The 17,623-nt window shown below is 38.0% G+C and overlaps 3 protein-coding genes across 3 annotated transcripts; 1 reads left to right on the plus strand and 2 right to left on the minus strand.

Moving 5' to 3' along the window:
* Positions 1 to 87: 87 nt before the first annotated feature.
* tmem205 (transmembrane protein 205) lies at positions 88 to 4,053 on the minus strand. The gene is made up of 4 exons (XM_074696721.1): positions 3,938 to 4,053; positions 3,249 to 3,357; positions 2,996 to 3,159; positions 88 to 2,879 (listed from the first exon to the last, which is right to left on the minus strand). The coding sequence occupies exons 2-4, from the start codon at positions 3,346 to 3,348 to the stop codon at positions 2,577 to 2,579; spliced, it is 567 nt and encodes a 188-aa protein (XP_074552822.1). The 5' UTR covers positions 3,349 to 3,357; positions 3,938 to 4,053; the 3' UTR covers positions 88 to 2,576.
* Positions 4,054 to 4,465: 412 nt separating this feature from the next.
* On the plus strand, positions 4,466 to 6,198 carry elof1 (elongation factor 1). The gene is made up of 4 exons (XM_074697261.1): positions 4,466 to 4,587; positions 5,066 to 5,197; positions 5,279 to 5,349; positions 5,516 to 6,198. The coding sequence occupies exons 2-4, from the start codon at positions 5,082 to 5,084 to the stop codon at positions 5,578 to 5,580; spliced, it is 252 nt and encodes an 83-aa protein (XP_074553362.1). The 5' UTR covers positions 4,466 to 4,587; positions 5,066 to 5,081; the 3' UTR covers positions 5,581 to 6,198.
* A 265-nt stretch (positions 6,199 to 6,463) lies between these two features.
* cnn1b (calponin 1, basic, smooth muscle, b) lies at positions 6,464 to 14,034 on the minus strand. Its single transcript, XM_074697260.1, has 8 exons — positions 13,954 to 14,034; positions 13,772 to 13,859; positions 9,839 to 9,960; positions 9,676 to 9,742; positions 9,143 to 9,280; positions 8,811 to 8,927; positions 8,508 to 8,654; positions 6,464 to 8,160 (listed from the first exon to the last, which is right to left on the minus strand). The coding sequence occupies exons 2-8, from the start codon at positions 13,829 to 13,831 to the stop codon at positions 7,915 to 7,917; spliced, it is 897 nt and encodes a 298-aa protein (XP_074553361.1). The 5' UTR covers positions 13,832 to 13,859; positions 13,954 to 14,034; the 3' UTR covers positions 6,464 to 7,914.
* Between the last annotated feature and the right edge of the window lie 3,589 nt (positions 14,035 to 17,623).

A 17,623-nucleotide genomic window follows, 5' to 3' on the forward strand; every position in this document is an offset into this window, starting at 1 on the left:
AAAGTGCTTTACATCAGAAAAGCAACCAGTAAAAAGAAATAGATAGAGAAAAAGTGAAAGAGAGGTAAAAGAGAAATGTGAGGAAAAATATTAAAATATATAAAAGACTAAGAACCACCACCAATCAAAGAAAAGAAAACATCTGTACAAATAAAAACATTAAGGAATAAAACAATGAAAAACAACGGATAAAAAATCTATAAGGATTTTAAATACTGCCCATGATACTGTTAGTTAAAAATAAAATATGTCTTTAAAAAAGATTTAAAAGAGGATTAAGTGTCTGCCATTCTGATCTCCTCAGGCAGGTTGTAATGTCTTCAAAAAGTGAGAATATGGTGAAAAGTTCAATACTGTAAACTGACAATGTCACACTCTGATCAACTAATTCAATGGAAACACCTGTAAAGGTTTCCTGAGCCTTAAGGGGTTCCTGTTGTCCAGTTAAGTATTTTTAAGAACTGTAAGCTATAATCATCAAAATCAAACAAAAAAAAAAACACTTTCTGAATCAGATCACTTAATTAAAAGATATTTTACTTTATATTCTCATTTATTGAAATGTACCTGTATGCTGTGCAGAGCTCAAAGTGATAAGAATGTTTACAAAGTTGGCAAAAACAGCAACAAATATTCTGATTAAAAAAAAATGCACTGTCACTTTTTTTTTCAATGAGTTGGCTGGTGTTCAATGATGTTTGGGATTTCAAGATAAGGTCAATAAAAATGTCCTTGGTTGAACTAGCATGAAAACTGGTGCATCTGGAGCTTTTACCATAATAACAATGTTCCAAAAGTGCCTCTCATACTGCACCAGTGCTGCTAAAAGTGATCGTGGGTGTGTCAGTTGGTCTGTGAACCAGATCACTGGCCCTGTCCTTCAAGTTATTCAGAGCATTCATGGTGCAGATGCAAATTTGTGCAAGGTTTCTACCTTACAGAAGACTGCATTAAGCTACTTCAGGGGCACAGATTCATAATAAATTTAACACATCACATTGCTGCAGGGCAGCTCTGCAGTATTATTGCTGTTCACAATTATAAACCCTGCTTGCAGCCTGTGCTCAGTTTGTGTGTCTCCTGCAGTGACTCTCTAACTCATTTCCTTGACTTAGTCAGAAATTAAATGAGGTGGTGGGGCCTGTCTGATGAACCTATTTTCCCCCCTTTTTTAAAATCAAGTAACTTTAGACTGTACATTTCACAGATCTGCCCTGTAGCTTTCTATAGAAGGAAGTTTATTTAACTGATATCTTGCCTGTGCTATATGCTGTTAAAAATCAGTGAGTAAACTTGTTCTTTGGCTAAAAATGTTTATTTCCTGATGCATCACTGACCAACATAACAGGTTGGCTTTCTTTTCAGTACATTCCCTGAAAGTGTTAGCAAGTGCCTCATCTATTTTCTTCATTCTAACTTCCTTGTGAATTATTCTTATAGACTAAAAAAATGAATATTAATAAAACACTGTTGTTTGTCAAGGTTTGACGGTAAGATATATTTTATTTTAGAAACCAGCATAGGTAACATTCAAAAAAATTTCACCCCTACACTTCAATTCCTTGCTTTTAAACTGGTCCATCAAAAATCCATTAGTGCTAATGCTGCAGCTGAAACAATGAAACCCTCTCTTCGCCTGGAGCTGGTCATCACATCATTATTCTCTGCATTCAAGGCTGATCGTCTCTGGATCTAAAGTGCATGCCAGGTAAGTGATTTAAAACCTGCTTATTTCAATTCTGGGTACTTTCATTTGGTCTGGATACAGCATCAATGCAAGTATACAAGGACTGAGAGAGAGACTACTACTAAACATACAAATTAGTTATTTCAGAGCAAAAGGGATAATGGAAAAAAAAGACAGGTGTGGTACCAGCATACTTTGCTCTACAAAACAACTGAGCCCCTTTCTGAATACATTAGCATCCAAACATTGCCCCCTAGTGGGAATACTTCCACTTTACACAGATGTCTGAGCACCTACCACCAATAAATGATGTCACAATAATTATGGGACCAAATTAAAGTCATTACCAAGGGGTGAAAAAAGATTTTCTCTCCAGTGCATCCAAAGTACAAAAATAATAACTTCGACATTTAAACTCCATAGTTTTTAAGATATGTCCCTTGAAGAATGGCTCCTATTATCTTAAATGCACTTATCACATTTAGTCTAATATGTCCCTTCTCTCACAAAAATACTTTAAAATGTAGGATCTGCAACCTAAAGCCTTTACATAAATGATCATCTAACAATCCATTAACCTACAGACTCAAAACTCACACCACACATTTTTTTTTGTCTTTGTTTTTTCATTTTTATGTTTTTTTTCTTCCCAAAGTCAGATACTTTTCAACACATGAAGTCAGTAAAATATTAAACAAATTTATTAGCTTACATCATCTGCACTGTTATGTTCACATCACTGTCTCATTAAGAGTTATGTTTTTATTTTTCATAATTATTGCAGAAAACCTGCATCCACAATGTTCTGCACCATATATGACTTTTTTTTTTTACTGTCCTGTAACGTATAAAAAACTGAAACAACTGAGAAAAATAAGCCTTTTTCTCTCTAAATAGTAGATAAATTCAAAGCTGTGTAGATCAAATTTATTGTGGTGCAGACAAACCCAATTAAGTTGCAGAGATTAGACAGACCATGATAACGGCCAAATGTGCTCTTGTAAGCTCTGTACTTGGGATCCTGCTCCTTGAGCTTAGCATACTCTTCTTTTTGGCTGCCAAGACCAATCTGGGTCCCCAGGCCATGCTCTTCTTCCACTTTCCTCAATTGGAACATCACCTCTGTGGCTGCTGGGCCAAACCAGCGGGCGTTCAGACTGGCCATGACCAGTACTACAAAATACAGACCCATCTGAAAGACAGGAGAGGGTGGATTGAAAAGCTGAATGATGACATAGTGACGATTTACTTGTAGATTTTGCACAATAATAAACTTTTAGAATAACTTCTTCAAGTGTGATGTATGACCTGCAAACTTTCATGCCAGTCCAGCAGCTCTCTTGGGTGGTACACAGCATACAGAGCCAGGCTGACAGCACTGCTTCCCATTAGACAGTAGAAATAGACGGGGAAAAGCTTGCTCTGCACCAGCCCGAAAGTGTGCAGACTTACCTGCCAGACCAATGCAAAACCTGCATGAAAAGAAATAAGGTTAAAACAGCAAGCTGAAATGCATATGTTTAGAGTATCAGACTAGACCTCTGTTTTGATGTTTACATACCGGCTATAAAGGAGACCCAGACTTGCATGCCCCAGGAGAAAGAGAGGGTCAGAAGGTGCAACACTTTAACCAAATCTGTGGGGTCCCCTTCGGTCACCATGGTGGCACTCTGCAAACACATTATCAATTCATATACTGTGCAGCATGGCTGACATGGGTTTGAAGTAATCGGCTCAAATATTTTATTAGAGCTTAGAATTTTTAGAAGTTAGTATGTATTTTGTTGAAAACATTATTGCTAAGCTGTGTCTTTCCTGTCTCTCTGCAGTTGTGTTATAATGAGGTAAAAGTCCTTTAACACACCACCAGGGGTCAAATAAAACGAAATATCGTGCCAGTGAGAGGGTGTTGTGTCACATGTGTAGCAAACCTGATAGGCAATAACCCAAAATGCCATTACAGTGAAGAGACAGAGGAAAAAACAGCAGTTTTCTCATTATTTTAAGATTAAAACACATCCTGAATTGACGAATTAATTCGTAAAGTGTGGAACACTGAGCGATCGAGATCTTTACGTGTGCACAGGAGGAAACTTTGAAAGTGTTTTTGGCTTATCCTTTGACATGCAACCCAGTTGCTTTAGCCTCTGAGCTGCAGAGAGAAGTCAAACAAAACATGCCAAAAGCACTTCTGGCTTAATCCAAATTCAGCACGGGAATAGTCAACATAGCAGTTATACATGTACTTACTTTAGTGATCGTTTCCTGGGTGTCAGAAAGAAATCCTCCGTATTAAAGAATAGTGTGGTCGTAGTATTGAGTCTAAAGGTTCAGGGACAACACTTCCTCTGCCCTATCGTGATCATTATAAGCCCCGCCCACTAGGAGGATCCTGCCTGTGTTTAAAGATACGCAGATCTTTCACAAATGCAATGTAATTGATGTATTTCTGCAGCTATTTACACATGGAGGTGTTTCAAATTTTTAAAAAATGTTTTTATGTGTTTTTTGTTGTTGCTGTACTTCTTTTTTTTTTCATTTTCAAACTGTCAAGCACTAGTGTCATTCGAACAGGTCTATATACTTAAATTCATAACTTCTATACTTAAAAAAAACCTCAAATCTTTTTTTCCAGGCACAAAGACTTTTTGTTATATTCCATTAATTCATCACATAGAATGATCAAATTTGCGATTTTAAATTCTTGGCTTGCCCAACATTTTTGGAGGGCTAAATCCATGAGATACACCATTTGCGAGAGGAGGCTGTCAGTCTTCACGATTCAGCCAATCACAAAACAGGAGAGAGGTTTAACCCACCAATCAAAAGCAGGCGCTAACCGACGCTGCATCCGGATGAAGCTGAATCAAGAGCATCGTCTGCTACTAAACATCCATCTGGTAAGCGTGATAACAGTCTGTACCATATCATCTAAATATCGAAAAGCTGCATGAACGGATGAAAAACACATGTTATGTTAGATGGTTATGATTTAATGGTCTGATAAAATTATTCTTTGATTATGAAACGGTTTTTGGCACCAGGCTAACACTATTAGCTCCTGGCGAGCAGCAGTTGCCCTGTATTTATGCATCAGTTTATCGTTTGAGATTGAGTGGTTAAAGTCGGCTTGTACTGGTATTATTGAGACAGATTTAGTTCTGTGAACGAAGAAAGGATGTTGTAACAATCGAATGTTAATAATACATTGTCCCGTTATGATAGTTTGATGGATTTTGGTCTGTAACGTTTCCTCTACTTAAACTGCAAGGATGAACAATGGCGTGCAAAGAAATGCAATTTTCGGTTTAAACAATAAAGCAATGTGACGTGATGGTCTAGTGATACAACTTTTTAATTTTTTATTTTACTCTGCAGATATAAAAGTGTAAAAATGGGTCGCAGAAAGTCGAAGAGAAAGCCACCTCCCAAGAAAAAAATGACTGGCAACCTGGACACCCAGTTCACCTGCCCGTTCTGTAACCACGAGAAATCTTGTGACGTCAAAATGTAAGTAAAATGTTAAATTCCTTACTTGAAAAAATATATTATTAATTATGCTCTTACACTTTTCTACTGATTCTTTTCCAGGGAACGTACCCGCAACACGGGGATAATATCGTGCAGTGTGTGTTTGGAGGAGTTCCAGACGCCTATCACATGTATCCTTTAACCAACAAAGCTTTGCAATGTCTTATCTGGTCAAAAAGATCATTTTTAGTTCTGTTTGCTACTATTACATATGTAAACATGCATTCTTACTGTTTTTTTAGAAAAAATAAACGAAACACAGTTTTACAGACTACACCTTAACCCTTCTTTTACCAGATCTGTCGGAGCCAGTTGATGTTTATAGTGACTGGATTGATGCCTGTGAAGCAGCCAATCAATAGTCATGTTTCTCTGTGACTGTCTTTCTTTTCACTTTCTGCCCTACATTGTATCTCTTGATTGACAATTGGTCAACAACATTCATCCTTGTTAAACCAGCACACTGTTGTAAAAAAAACAAAAAACAAAAGATGGAAACATGATATTATTACTTTACTTGTTTGACAAGCTCAGTTTTTGTTTGGCACAGTGCAGGATGCAGAGCATTACTTTCTCTGGCTGGACCAGAGATTCAGCATTTTGTCTGCAAAACACATTGTGTTTAAGGGCTTTTTTGATTTTTTTTTTTTTAAGGTTTGATTTTGTTTTTTTATCATAAGATGTTTTCTTTTTCATTTTATTATATTCTTAAGGTAATTTGACTAATACTCTCACACACTTTAAACATTCCATGTTCCTCTGTCAGTATTTTTGTGGTCAAGAATTGAGCGAATGTGTCACCTTTGCTTAAAGTTTGTTTTTTTTCTATCCCTGTAATGTCCTGTAACAATATACTCAATAAGTTTGTGTTACACTACCCCTTTGTGTTTCGTGTGGCAAGGCATGAGAAATAAAGTTCACACCAAACTTTTCAAGTGTTTTATTGCACAAAAGTCATATTTAGTATTGGGGGGATTGGCAAAATGTAGAGTTTGAAAACTGCTGATACAAATATCAAATGTTACCCCACAGACACTTATTTTGGACAGCCTGTTTATCAAAGGGAAGAACTCATAAATAAAAAAAGTAAAAAAAAAAAAAAAGGTTTTTACATTTGAGACAATAAAATCTTGACAAACAGTTGGTGTACATGCTTTTTTTCCTCACTAGATGGCGCACTGCTATAAATCCCAAACGTCTGTGAAGTCTTTGTTCCCAGGCAATGAAGACTTGACGGTAAATGAGCAGGGATTTCAAGGTCCATTCGTAAATAAACACAAACAAGAAGCTCTTATACTGGCATAAAAGACGTTTTACAAAGACCCATCTTAGCCCTTTCGATTCATTAGGATACATTTTTTATATGCTTTGACAATAAACCCTTTTCTAGCCAATTAGGCTTCATAACCTATAATGACGTTACATTCAAGACATTCGGCAGGTTTACATAAAATGTAATGCATTTGGAAACAAGAAACTGCATTGGTCTGCTTTAACATTGACAGTTGTCAGTGGTGAAATGATTCTTAGCTTGAGGAAAAAGAAGGCTGTTTTTGCTCAAAAGCCCTTCCTCCAAAAGTTCTGCATTGAAGTTTCACTTAAATAAAAGTATATTAGGAGTGTGAGCAGAATATATTTGAATCAAGGAAAATATAAATACTCAGTTCAAATAAAACTTCTGTCAGCACTTTAAAAATATTATCTATATTTATAATGAACATTTAAAACATTTGTATTTAACATCTCATATCTCATCTTAAAATAACAGGGCAGAATTAAGAGTTAAATACTACCACCTGTATCACAGTGCAGAGGAAAAATAACTTGGTGTGAAATGAAAATACTCACGTAAAAGACCTCAGATTTGTCAGCACAATATCTGAATACATGTATGTGGTGACATTCCTCCACTGTTTTCCACACAAAGGAGAGACATGCTGAGTGCAGCAACAGCTCAAAGGCAAAGATGACCAAGGGGGAAGGTGAAACATTTCCAACAGGGATAAAACAGAATAAGATAAGGCAAAATGTGTCTTATTTTCAAACAAGACGACATATCTCCAACATTTACCTTTAGACCATCCACTTCCCGAATACAAGTGTAGTGCAACACAAAAAGCCAGCCCAGTAAAGTGATGTGGTGACTAGTTCCACAGGCTTGCAATCATGTCACATTTGTCAGCGAAGGTGCTCATAAAATAAAGCGCTGTCTGCACAAAGCTACAAGTCCTCCTGAAATGTTTGCTATGGCAAGTAGTAGGCATGGCCTCTGCTCCAACTGGGCCAAAGTTCAATGTCCAAAAACTACTCTTAACTCCATTTAAGGAAATTTCAAATTCTGTTTTGTCTTGCTGGATTGGAAGGGTAAGATTGGAAGGCTTAGGGTATAAACAGTGACAAAACCTATTACACTACTGATTAAAGTTGTAGAAAAAAGCTTTTCGTCATAAAGGTCAATAAACTGGAGTTTGGCTATTTTTAGCAAGAAGAAAATTCATCACAGCAATGTTATTTAAAAGTTGGCCACTGCATGAAATCTCTGAGGTAATGTCAAACACCTTCCTACCTTTTAGTTGAGGAAGTAAACCATGATTTTTTTTTTCAAGGGTAATACTATAATGTTAAATAAAAGTCTGGAACATTTGCATGTTGCAAGAAAAGTTGTGGATGGTTGTCTAAAAGCAATCCGTGCCTTCTCAGTCAGAGTACTGGTTGTAGCCGTCAAACTCCACCTCACTCCCATTGTCGTAGTAGGCCTCCGTGGGGTTGGTGCAGTACTTGTTGTCAAAGACCTGGCGGGGCAGGCCGTAGGTGGTCATGCCCTGCTGGGAAGCCACTTTGTTAGTACCCATCTGCAGGGAGATGGTTGTGGTGTCACAGTTCTCCAGTGCCAGCTTCTTGTCAAAGATGTGCCTCCTTGTTCCTGGGGCTGTCATGCCAGCCTGAGTAAAAGAAAGCAAGTACAGGATTGATGAGTGTACAACGGGAAATGTTGATGTTATCATATGTACTTATTTCATTCTACAAAACTAGACCCAGGCCATTTGAAGCAAGGTCTCAACAGCACGAGATTCACTTATACAAGAGAAGAAAAACGTATAGACATAACTCTTAACACTAACATAAGAACATAACATTTCTGAGCGCAATACCTTCCATGTATCACAAACCAAAACAGAAAGTTGGCACCACCCTGTGGCACTATTTGGTACTGCATTAGTATAGTATAATCATATCCAGACTGACTGATAAAGAACAATACATTTCACATAGATAAGTGGCTTCTCACCTGGCTAGCTCCCTTATTGGTGCCCATTTGTAGACTGATGATTGATTGGTCTGGTGGGGCATCCATGACCATTTTGGCATCATACAGATGCCGTCGTGTGCCATAAGAGGTCATGCCCTTTTGGCTGGCGAACTTGTTGGTGCCCATCTAGAGAGAACAAAGTACATTGAATCAAAATACAGACACAATTATCATTTTATTCATCATCAGCTTCACCATATTGTGTCATATTATTGGATCCCAAAGTTTCACATGCGATCTTAGATGAGCTGCAGTTGACATTAATTTCAATGCTGCTCTGACCTGAAGGCCTATGATGTTTCGCCCCTCCTTGAGTTTCTCTGGAGCGAAGCGGCGCTGCTGTTTCTCAGAGTACTTCACACCTAAATCATAGTTAGAATGGAATCCTTTGGACTTAGCCTGCGTGGGGCAGTAGGAAAAAAATAAGTCTATGAAACTTAAAAAAAAAATGTACAGGTCATGTGATATTGGCAATATGTGAATTATAAATTTATCTACAAAATAATTCAGTTTCTCATGATGTTTTTGGATGAACCACAGTGTCTTGATTGGATGTTTCTGTAAAGCTCCAACTAGAATGTGTGTAATTGTGTAATGTGTGTGTCTGCCCTCACCATTCCAGCCAGGGCGATGAGTGTGCACTGGACCTGAGTATGGTTGACATTCTCAAATAAATCATTGGCCTCAAAGATGTCATGTGGCCTCAGGCCGTACTCTGTAATGGCACGGACAAAATTCCCAATGTTTTCCAGCTGAGGAAGAAATGAATGAGACAGAGGGATGAATGAAAGTTGCTGAAAAGAGCATCTTACAGGCATTCTCCATGAAGCTTGCAGGACATGAAGACTAAACTGATGGATTGCTGTACATCAGCAGTTAGCCTTTTTTGTATCCACTGCACCAGCTCTTATGAATGTTTGTACTTCCATTTAAATGTTTTAAATGTGTTTATATAGTCAGGATACGAGAAAAGGGTCTCAATCATACCCTAAAGACTGAGCCAACTCCAGTAGACATAGCAGCTATTTTTGTGGAAGGTAAATAAGCTCTGTTGTCAAGGCCAAAACAACAGACAAACCAAGTTCCACATGCTCTGAAAATGGACAAATAGGAAAATTAGGCTTTTTCTGTCCACTTGCTACATTACCTGGTGCCAGTTTTGTGAGGAGTTGTTGATCTTTCTCACAGACCCAGGCTGGAGAACATTAATGAGTCTACAAGGAAACAGACAGGACAGACAAATGTTGAGCAAAGATACAACAAAACAGTTTTGGTCCAACAGAATTAGTTCCCAGTGTTGATCCACTCACTCGCACAACAGAACACCATCCTTTAAACTCTCCATGAAATTGTCCCCGATCCTTTTCCCAGTCACATCCTCCATCCACATCCTGAGCTCTTCTTCCTTTTGGCGGTCGTACTTGCCTGCAAGCTGATTTTTGGGGGAGAGGTCAGAGGTCAAACATAACACTGGACTGTCACTTTAGCAAATCCGATTAATCCGATTATATATATGTTATATGCTGTTAGTATTGTTTAATAGTATTCCTTTTGTTGGTACTTTGAGCTTAGTCCTTAAAGAGGGGGTATTATGCATGCCTGTGTTTTAAACATGGGTATAAAGTAACAGTGCTGTAAATTCAAACTTAACATTTGCAATTATTTTCAAACTGATGCATAATCATATGTTGGAGAAATCCTTGAATCCATCTGTAAACCGCAAAAAACAGTCCATTCTCAAAGTAGCACAAGATCTTCATCAGACTTACTAAAATGACATAACGCAAGGACCCCATAATTGTTTTATGTCATGTTGAAGGAGTGGACCTTAAACACCAAGGTCTGCCCATAGCTATGCTTCTACAAAAGGCTGATCAGAGAGAAGGGGGTTTATGAAGCAGGAAGCCTTAAAGAGACAGTGACTCAAATGAAGTGTCTCACAAAGAAGTTGAAATAAGAGATTTCTGAAACACCAGTGTGAGAAAAAAGGGATTTCTCTAAGCTGTTACTATGGGCTCACCTGTGGGATAGTATAAAACTGAAAAAAACAGCAACAACAAAAAACACACAACACCCCCTCTTTAAACATTCAAGCAAAATTATTTTAATGTTGCCACTTTGTTGAGTAACTTGTTTTATTCAAGTTACAAATTAAAACATAAACAAAAAGGAAGGAGAAATAGGAGTAGAATATTTATAATTAAAGGTGAAAGTACACATGCCTCTGATTCATTTTGATACAATAATGGTTTTGTCCCTAAGCTAAGGTCATCTATATAACTCAACAATAACACTGAGTTCTTCGGTTCTGTCCTCATAACCGCTCTGTCTTAGAAAGTCTTCCTGTATCATACATAAGAATTTAGATAAGGGATATAAAAAGAACAGGATGAACAGTTGAAATGAAAAAAGTGCATGGACATCCCTGCATGTAGAAATACTCTTGGCCACTCTCTTCACTCTCTTTTCTCCGTGTATTTCCTTATTGGCACAAACACGTTGCCCCTAATACTTTGAATTCCGGCATGGGGTTTAAGGTCGCTCCCCCCTCTGCACACACACACACACACACACACCCAGCCCCTTTTCCTGAATGTTCTGCAGATAAGTCTTCACAGTCTGGGATCAGCAGCCAATACAAACACGTATTTCAAAGCAGCAGGGATAGCGTAGCTCCCAGTCCATCACACCAAACTTGGGAGAAACAGCTCTCGAAGACACTCCTCCCCCTGTCTGTCCTGCTCCCCCTCACCCATTGGCCTAGCTCATATTTCCCCACTTACTCTCGTTGCCTCTCTCCCTCTGATTTTCCAGAATCTGCCCTTTTACAGAGAGCAGACAATTTGGGAAAAATACTACGTCTGATAAAGACAGGTCAAGATCCACAGGTCCTACTCCCAGATGAAGAAGTATAGAGCTGTGTTGCTCTTGCTGTCAAAGAGCTCAGGATAAAAGCCTGAGCTGGACTCGATATAGTTGGATTATAACAGTTCCCCTGCTATGTGTGATGGTGCTTCAAGGGGTGTAAAATTTTGATTTAAAATGGCATGGGCTTATACTTTTTATTTTGATTAATAAAGGAGTATTTCACCCATTTTAGCTAAGAGGACTTGAAAATTCAACTTGAGTCTACACCTTTGTGTTTTTGTGTAAGTAAAACTTGTTGTGTTCCCTTGCTAAGCTAACTCAACTCATTAAATGATTCAACAGGTGTGTCATCCCTATCAAAATCCTGCCAACACCTGACTGTATGACCGTTTTTACACATGTACAAAACTCCATTATGTGGCACTGATACTAAGAACAAAATCTGAAATCACAGCATCACACTTCAGATCATCCCCCCCTTAAAGTTGTAAAGTCTCAGCTGATCCAGTAGTGTCATCATTTCAAGAAAGAGTCCACAGACTACGCAGAATCCAAACTGGTGATCGATCAATATCAAATGTTATAACTACAAATTCAAAGAACTGAAAGAGTGCGTTAGCTGATGGCTGATGTATAATGCTGGTATTGTTTTGATGCTTATACTTCATGGAAAACAGCAACTTAATAATCACATCCATTATTTTATGCATGTTACAATCTAATAACAATATATTAAACACAAGCCAGTCACTGTTTTAGATTTGATATGCTGCTATTTAGGATAAGAAAACATCAACAGATAAGACAAAGCTGCACTGATTTAAGACACTATTTGCCTATGTTTCTGTTGGCCTTGTGCAGGAATCTGCCAATTCTTTAAAAAGCCTGACCTGCCTGGTTAATCAGCAAACTGCATCTAAATCTAGTCCTCATTGGTTCCACATAAAAAAAAACACTGGACCATCAAGGTAACTTATCAAAAAACAAACTCACTGCTGTTAAATTCCAACTTGCACAAAGAAAGCAACATTTCTGGAGTGACATGCCTCTACCATGTGAGCTGCTGGCATGGCTTCATCTGCACCATCCATCTCCTCCCACCTGCGTTCTATCAAAACTCTGTTTTGTCCTCCATGACTCTGATGTAAACTGTTTAGACCAAGGACACCTTCTCAAGTTCCAAGCCTGAGCCTCGTCACTCCTTAAAAGGCCACTCAGCCATTTTCATGTACCTGTCAAGTCTCTGGGCTGCATCTCTGCAGATCTTTCTGAGCTCATGCTGCTGGAACGTAACCACGAAACCCTACGGCGCAAATAAACAAAATATTGTTTCTACTCTGCAGGAAATACACTGCGTTTTCTACTTGCTGTTGTATACATAATCAACAGGAAAGGCTCAATAGATGGCAAAAAATAACATCCTGACTAACCCCAGCGCCTGCTGACTGACTGCTGACTGCTGGGTATCAGTGATAAAAAGGAATGTTATAGATTGCACTGCACCTCAGTATGAGATCAAAGCTCTGCTGAGAGAGGTCTCTATTCAGAGTTACAGCAACATCCCTTCCGGGACCATGATGACAATGATGAGGATGATGATCTGGGAACAATCACAGGCTGACCTTTCTGTATGTCAGCAGCTCTGACTCATTCTGCTGCACACAGCCACTACTGTCACACACACAAAAACAAAAAAACGTGGACAAAATGTTTTCGACAACACTTTCTGTCATGATGGTGACGACTTAAATCCATGGAAACACTGCGTGTGAATTCATTCTTTGCTGGCTGAAATAAAGAATACAGTTATCCCCTTATTCCTTTGACACAATTCAACAAAAACTTATTTTACTGGTGCTTTCTCTGCTTCTCTGCAAAATCTAGGGCTATATCATACCCCTCTTCTTTCTACTGAATCACAAATACATGCACAAAACATGTTTTATTGGCATAACAAAGACTGTGTACCTGATCACATCCAAGCCTATGTTTAAAACCAGAACATGTGAGCTTCAGTGACCAGTAGCTGACTTCTTGTGATTGTTAACCTATTGAATAAAAGAAGGTGGGGGCAACCTGTTAATCAGGTGGCAACCAGCCTGTCCAAGACCCCATACTTCATCCATATAAGGAAATAGATGGATCATTTTAACATCATTTGACAAAAAGCCTCCTTTAAAAGTATTCTGTTAATGGGTTATGTTTGTTTTTGTTGTGATACTGTTAAATGTGCACAAAGAGGCTCAAGGGGGTGTGTTTACAGCACATGTCAACATGCAAACTCCTTTAACCCTTGACCTCACCTGGGGAACCAATGCTGCTTCTACTCTGACACAGATTAACTTTAAAAATAATGCACATGGATGCTACCATACCTTACTCTTGACCTCTGCAGATAGTCCAAAGGCCGGGCCGCTCCTGAAATGCGTTGACATCCTGCTGTTTGGTCAGTTTACGGTGGAGCTGTGGAGGGATTTAAAAATGGAGAAGGAGAATACAGCTCTCAGATCAAGGCAGGAGAAACACGTGAGTAGTTCCTTTTTCTTCTTTCGACTACCTGTCGTGCTCTGGACCTGCTAGTGAGGTTTTCGGACAACCCTCCGACACTAGTCTGAATCTTTTTTAAACTCTTCCCATGTGTGTGCTCTCTGATTGGCAGAAGCCGTCGTCCAATCAGAGCGCAGGCTCCTCGTAGAGAGGAGTGATGTCATCGCTTGGGTATTACATTTAATCAGTGTCACTTTTTCCACATTCAGGCAAGTCAGATCTTTTTTTCTCTCAAATTATGTCATTGTAATGTTCAGCTGGGAGCGGATTTTAAATCATAGCTATGAAACTGAGATCTTAATCGATTGAAGACATTAAATATCCTCACTGACAGTGACAATAAGTAAGATTAGACTGCTAAAATTATTCTTATTCTTATCACTATTCTCGTTATCTATCTTATTGTTGAATTTTTAAATGATAAACATTTTATGTAAAATGTTATATATATATATATATATATATATATATATATATATATATATATATATATATATATATATATATATATATATATATATATATATATATATATATATATATACATATATAAACCCATTATTCTCCATGATAAAGACTCTGTGTACTTAACTTTGTAAATTAATGGCATCCTCATTTTTAAGTATGATTCAGATAAGCTCACAGACTCAGAACCATCTAATTAAAAAAAATCAGACAGTACAAAAAATAAACAAAAACTTTACAAATGACCTCATGCTCTTAAAACGTGGTTTTATTCTTGATTTTTTTTCCCAACACAAACTAAGTTGTAATATAGAATAAAGCCATTTATAATTCCCTGCTGTGTAATGAAAACAGCAGTTATAATGTAAACAGAGTATACATATATTTAGGATCTGCTATTGTACACTCAAAACTTGGCACAAGTATACAGGCACACTCATCGTACACACATACTTACTCTCACCCCCGTCTTTCCCCTTTTACACACTCTCATATATACACACACACACACACTCACACACAAAGCATGGGTCTTATAAACATTTCAAAGAGACACACATGGAATTTGGACACTTTATTTGGGCATGATGCGAGCGAGGGCCAATGGCGACTGGGAGAAGGAAAGAGATGTAATGTCTCTGAAAGAGGAATCCCTCACTCTAAAAATAACAGACTGCAGTCAGATATTTACCGTGCGGTGGGTGGTGCTTGATCCTGGCCATGATCATTAAGACCCTGAGTTCATATGGCTGTGTGTGCTAACAGGCATGTGTCCTGATATCTCATCTTGTTAGAAGCTGACGAGATTCCCCATTAAAAGTGAAATTTGACTCCAAATTGTGTAAATATTTTCAGGATGTCAAGGGTGAGAGTCTTAAATAGCATAATATAAATATTTCAGCCTAATTCCTGTATGTGTTCATACCGATTAGATAAAACAGCTCAGACACAGCATTTCTGAACGACAACAGTTATTTGTGGAAAAGTTCAATCACTTCAGTAGATTCAGACGCACTGGGTGAATTACTTAAGCATTTAATTGTGATGATTATGGCTACCAGTAAATGAAAACCTCAAATTCTGTTACTCATAAAATGAGAATGCTACATTAAAGCCAAACTGTTAAAGCTAGATTTGTACCAACGACCTGAAATGTAACAACCATAAATGTAAAAACTGATCGATAAAGTAACAAAAGTGGTGTTAAAAAGATTTAACAAAATCCAAAATGTAACAAGTTATTATATTTTAGGCAAAAAGTTATTACAGTTTGGGTTTTATTACATTTTTTAAATCATATTTCAGGTCATTGTTACATATTGGGCTCTAACAGGCCCTCTGGAAGGAGCATTTATTGTTATGCACTCAATAGTTGTATGGGGCTCCTTACACATGAATTACTGCATCAGAGCTGTGTGGCAACAGCCTGTCATTTCTCACCTTCATCTTGCCAATACCCCAAAGATTCTCCCACGGGATTCAAGTCTAGCAGGTTTTCTGGCCAATCAAGCAGAATAATATCGTGGTGATTCAACCAGCTGTTGGAACTTTTGGCAGTGTGGGCAGGTGTCACATCCTTCTGGAAAATGAAAACAGCCTCTGCATTAAGTTTCACAGAAGAAAAAAGTATGGAGTGCTCTAAAATTTCATGTTAAATGGCTGCACTTTTTCACCTTTTAACTGAAATACAGAAATAAATGAACTTAAAAAAACAAGTTCTCTCTCCCTTTCACACTTTCTGTTATTTACAAACACGGCTCTATGTGCGTCAGTGTGTGCCTAACTTCGAATGTCTCCCAGAAGAAATAAGGATCTACAGGCTATTGCTGATTTCACCCAATTAAAAAAAATAGTTTCAGATTTTGTAAAGGTATTCTCTGAACAAGTAACTTCTGCCACACTCCACCTGCAAAGTGCTTGGAAGGAAGACCTGGGGACACAGATTGATGATGACGTGTGGGCGGAAACCCGGCAGAATTCCGAGCATGTTGTAATAAAGCTCAGCACCAATTAATTCATTTTAAAGTAATACACAGGCTACATTATTCTAAATCTAAAGTGCATAAAATTTTTCCCACAATCTCTTCTTCATGTGATTGCTGTAAATCTGCTGAGGGCTCTTTGTCCCACCTAGTTTGGACATGTCCAAAGCTTTATACCTTTTGTTAGATATTCAGCTGTTTTTCTGGAATTAATGGCTGTGAGTTTAAACCAAATCCTGAAAAAGCATTTTTAGGGTCCTCCTTATCTTTATGTAATCAAAGTCTCTGTGCCGTGCACTATCATAAATGATATGGTAATTGCTGAGAAAGTTATAATGAATCTTTGGAAGTCTGACGCTGTGCCCCAGTGCAGGACCTGGGTCACTGACTTCACATCTATACTACAAATGGAGAAAATATGGTACCGCTTGATGGGCAATCTTACAAAATGTTTAAGTATTTGGCAGTCTTTTATTGATCATTTCACCTGATTTGTCTGAGTTAGACAATAATTAATTGTAATGCTTACCACTAAACTCTTTTAAAACGCCTTCCTCAAAAAGAAATACTGAACTAGTGATGGAGTGTAACATACAATGATATGAGCCCTGTTTAGTATGTTTTGCTTTGCATGTTTTTTCTTTTTTTCTCTTTCTGACTTTTTCAATAAATGCTGTGATACCCTTTGAAAATATTGATAAAAACCTGATTAAAACATGAATTAACTTTTTCTACAATATTCTAATGTATTGAGATGTAAAAAAGAGACATTTCAGAGTGAAAACGTTTCGTGGGCTCAGCTTTTCAGGGGCTGTGACTGAAACTGTCGCACGTGTAAACAATGAGGGAGAAAGTCTGAATGAATGTGCTTTGTAACAGCAACAATTTGCCTCTGAGTAGCCTCTCGTGTTTTATTGCAGTGTGTTTTAGTAAGAGTTCAGATGGCACAGTCATTATGAACCTGTTAATACAAACAAAGGAACAGTCCAACGGTTTGATGGGACTGAAAAACACTGAATTCACAGTTTTTCATGATGAAGGGACATTTCAGCAGGAGGGAAATCTTGGATGACTGGACAGCTTCTGGGTGAATACCGAGACGTGTGTTGCTCCTGAGGTATGAGGTCTAGAGCAAGTCCTGAGTAATGAAATTTGACAATGTGCAGACGGAGAGCTTCAAGACCAAAACTCTTTAGGAAGAAAAGATGCAAAACACAGAGGGCAAAAAGAGGG

This window comes from Halichoeres trimaculatus, unplaced genomic scaffold, assembly GCF_033239565.1.
Source record: "Halichoeres trimaculatus isolate MK-OKI-2021-1 unplaced genomic scaffold, fHalTri1.1 fHalTri1_scaffold_20, whole genome shotgun sequence".
In the NCBI taxonomy this organism is placed as follows: Eukaryota; Metazoa; Chordata; class Actinopteri; order Labriformes; family Labridae; genus Halichoeres; species Halichoeres trimaculatus.

Bases quoted from the DNA above. Each gene is read 5' to 3' on its own strand.
- cnn1b (XM_074697260.1), bottom strand. From the start codon at position 13,831: ATGTCAACGCATTTCAGGAGCGGCCCGGCCTTTGGACTATCTGCAGAG. The intron at 8,928-9,142 runs GTGAGGGCAGAC...TGCCCCACGCAG, and splicing joins TCATCGCCCTGGCTGGAATG to GCTAAGTCCAAAGGATTCCA. The intron at 8,655-8,810 runs GTCAGAGCAGCA...TGTTCTCTCTAG, and splicing joins GAAACATCATAGGCCTTCAG to ATGGGCACCAACAAGTTCGC.
- elof1 (XM_074697261.1), top strand. From the start codon at position 5,082: ATGGGTCGCAGAAAGTCGAAGAGAAAGCCACCTCCCAAGAAAAAAATG. The intron at 5,198-5,278 runs GTAAGTAAAATG...ATTCTTTTCCAG, and splicing joins AAATCTTGTGACGTCAAAAT to GGAACGTACCCGCAACACGG. The intron at 5,350-5,515 runs GTATCCTTTAAC...TTCTTTTACCAG, and splicing joins GTTCCAGACGCCTATCACAT to ATCTGTCGGAGCCAGTTGAT.
- tmem205 (XM_074696721.1), bottom strand. From the start codon at position 3,348: ATGGTGACCGAAGGGGACCCCACAGATTTGGTTAAAGTGTTGCACCTT. The intron at 3,160-3,248 runs GTATGTAAACAT...CTTTTCATGCAG, and splicing joins CTGGGTCTCCTTTATAGCCG to GTTTTGCATTGGTCTGGCAG. The intron at 2,880-2,995 runs GTCATACATCAC...CCTGTCTTTCAG, and splicing joins ACTGGCATGAAAGTTTGCAG to ATGGGTCTGTATTTTGTAGT.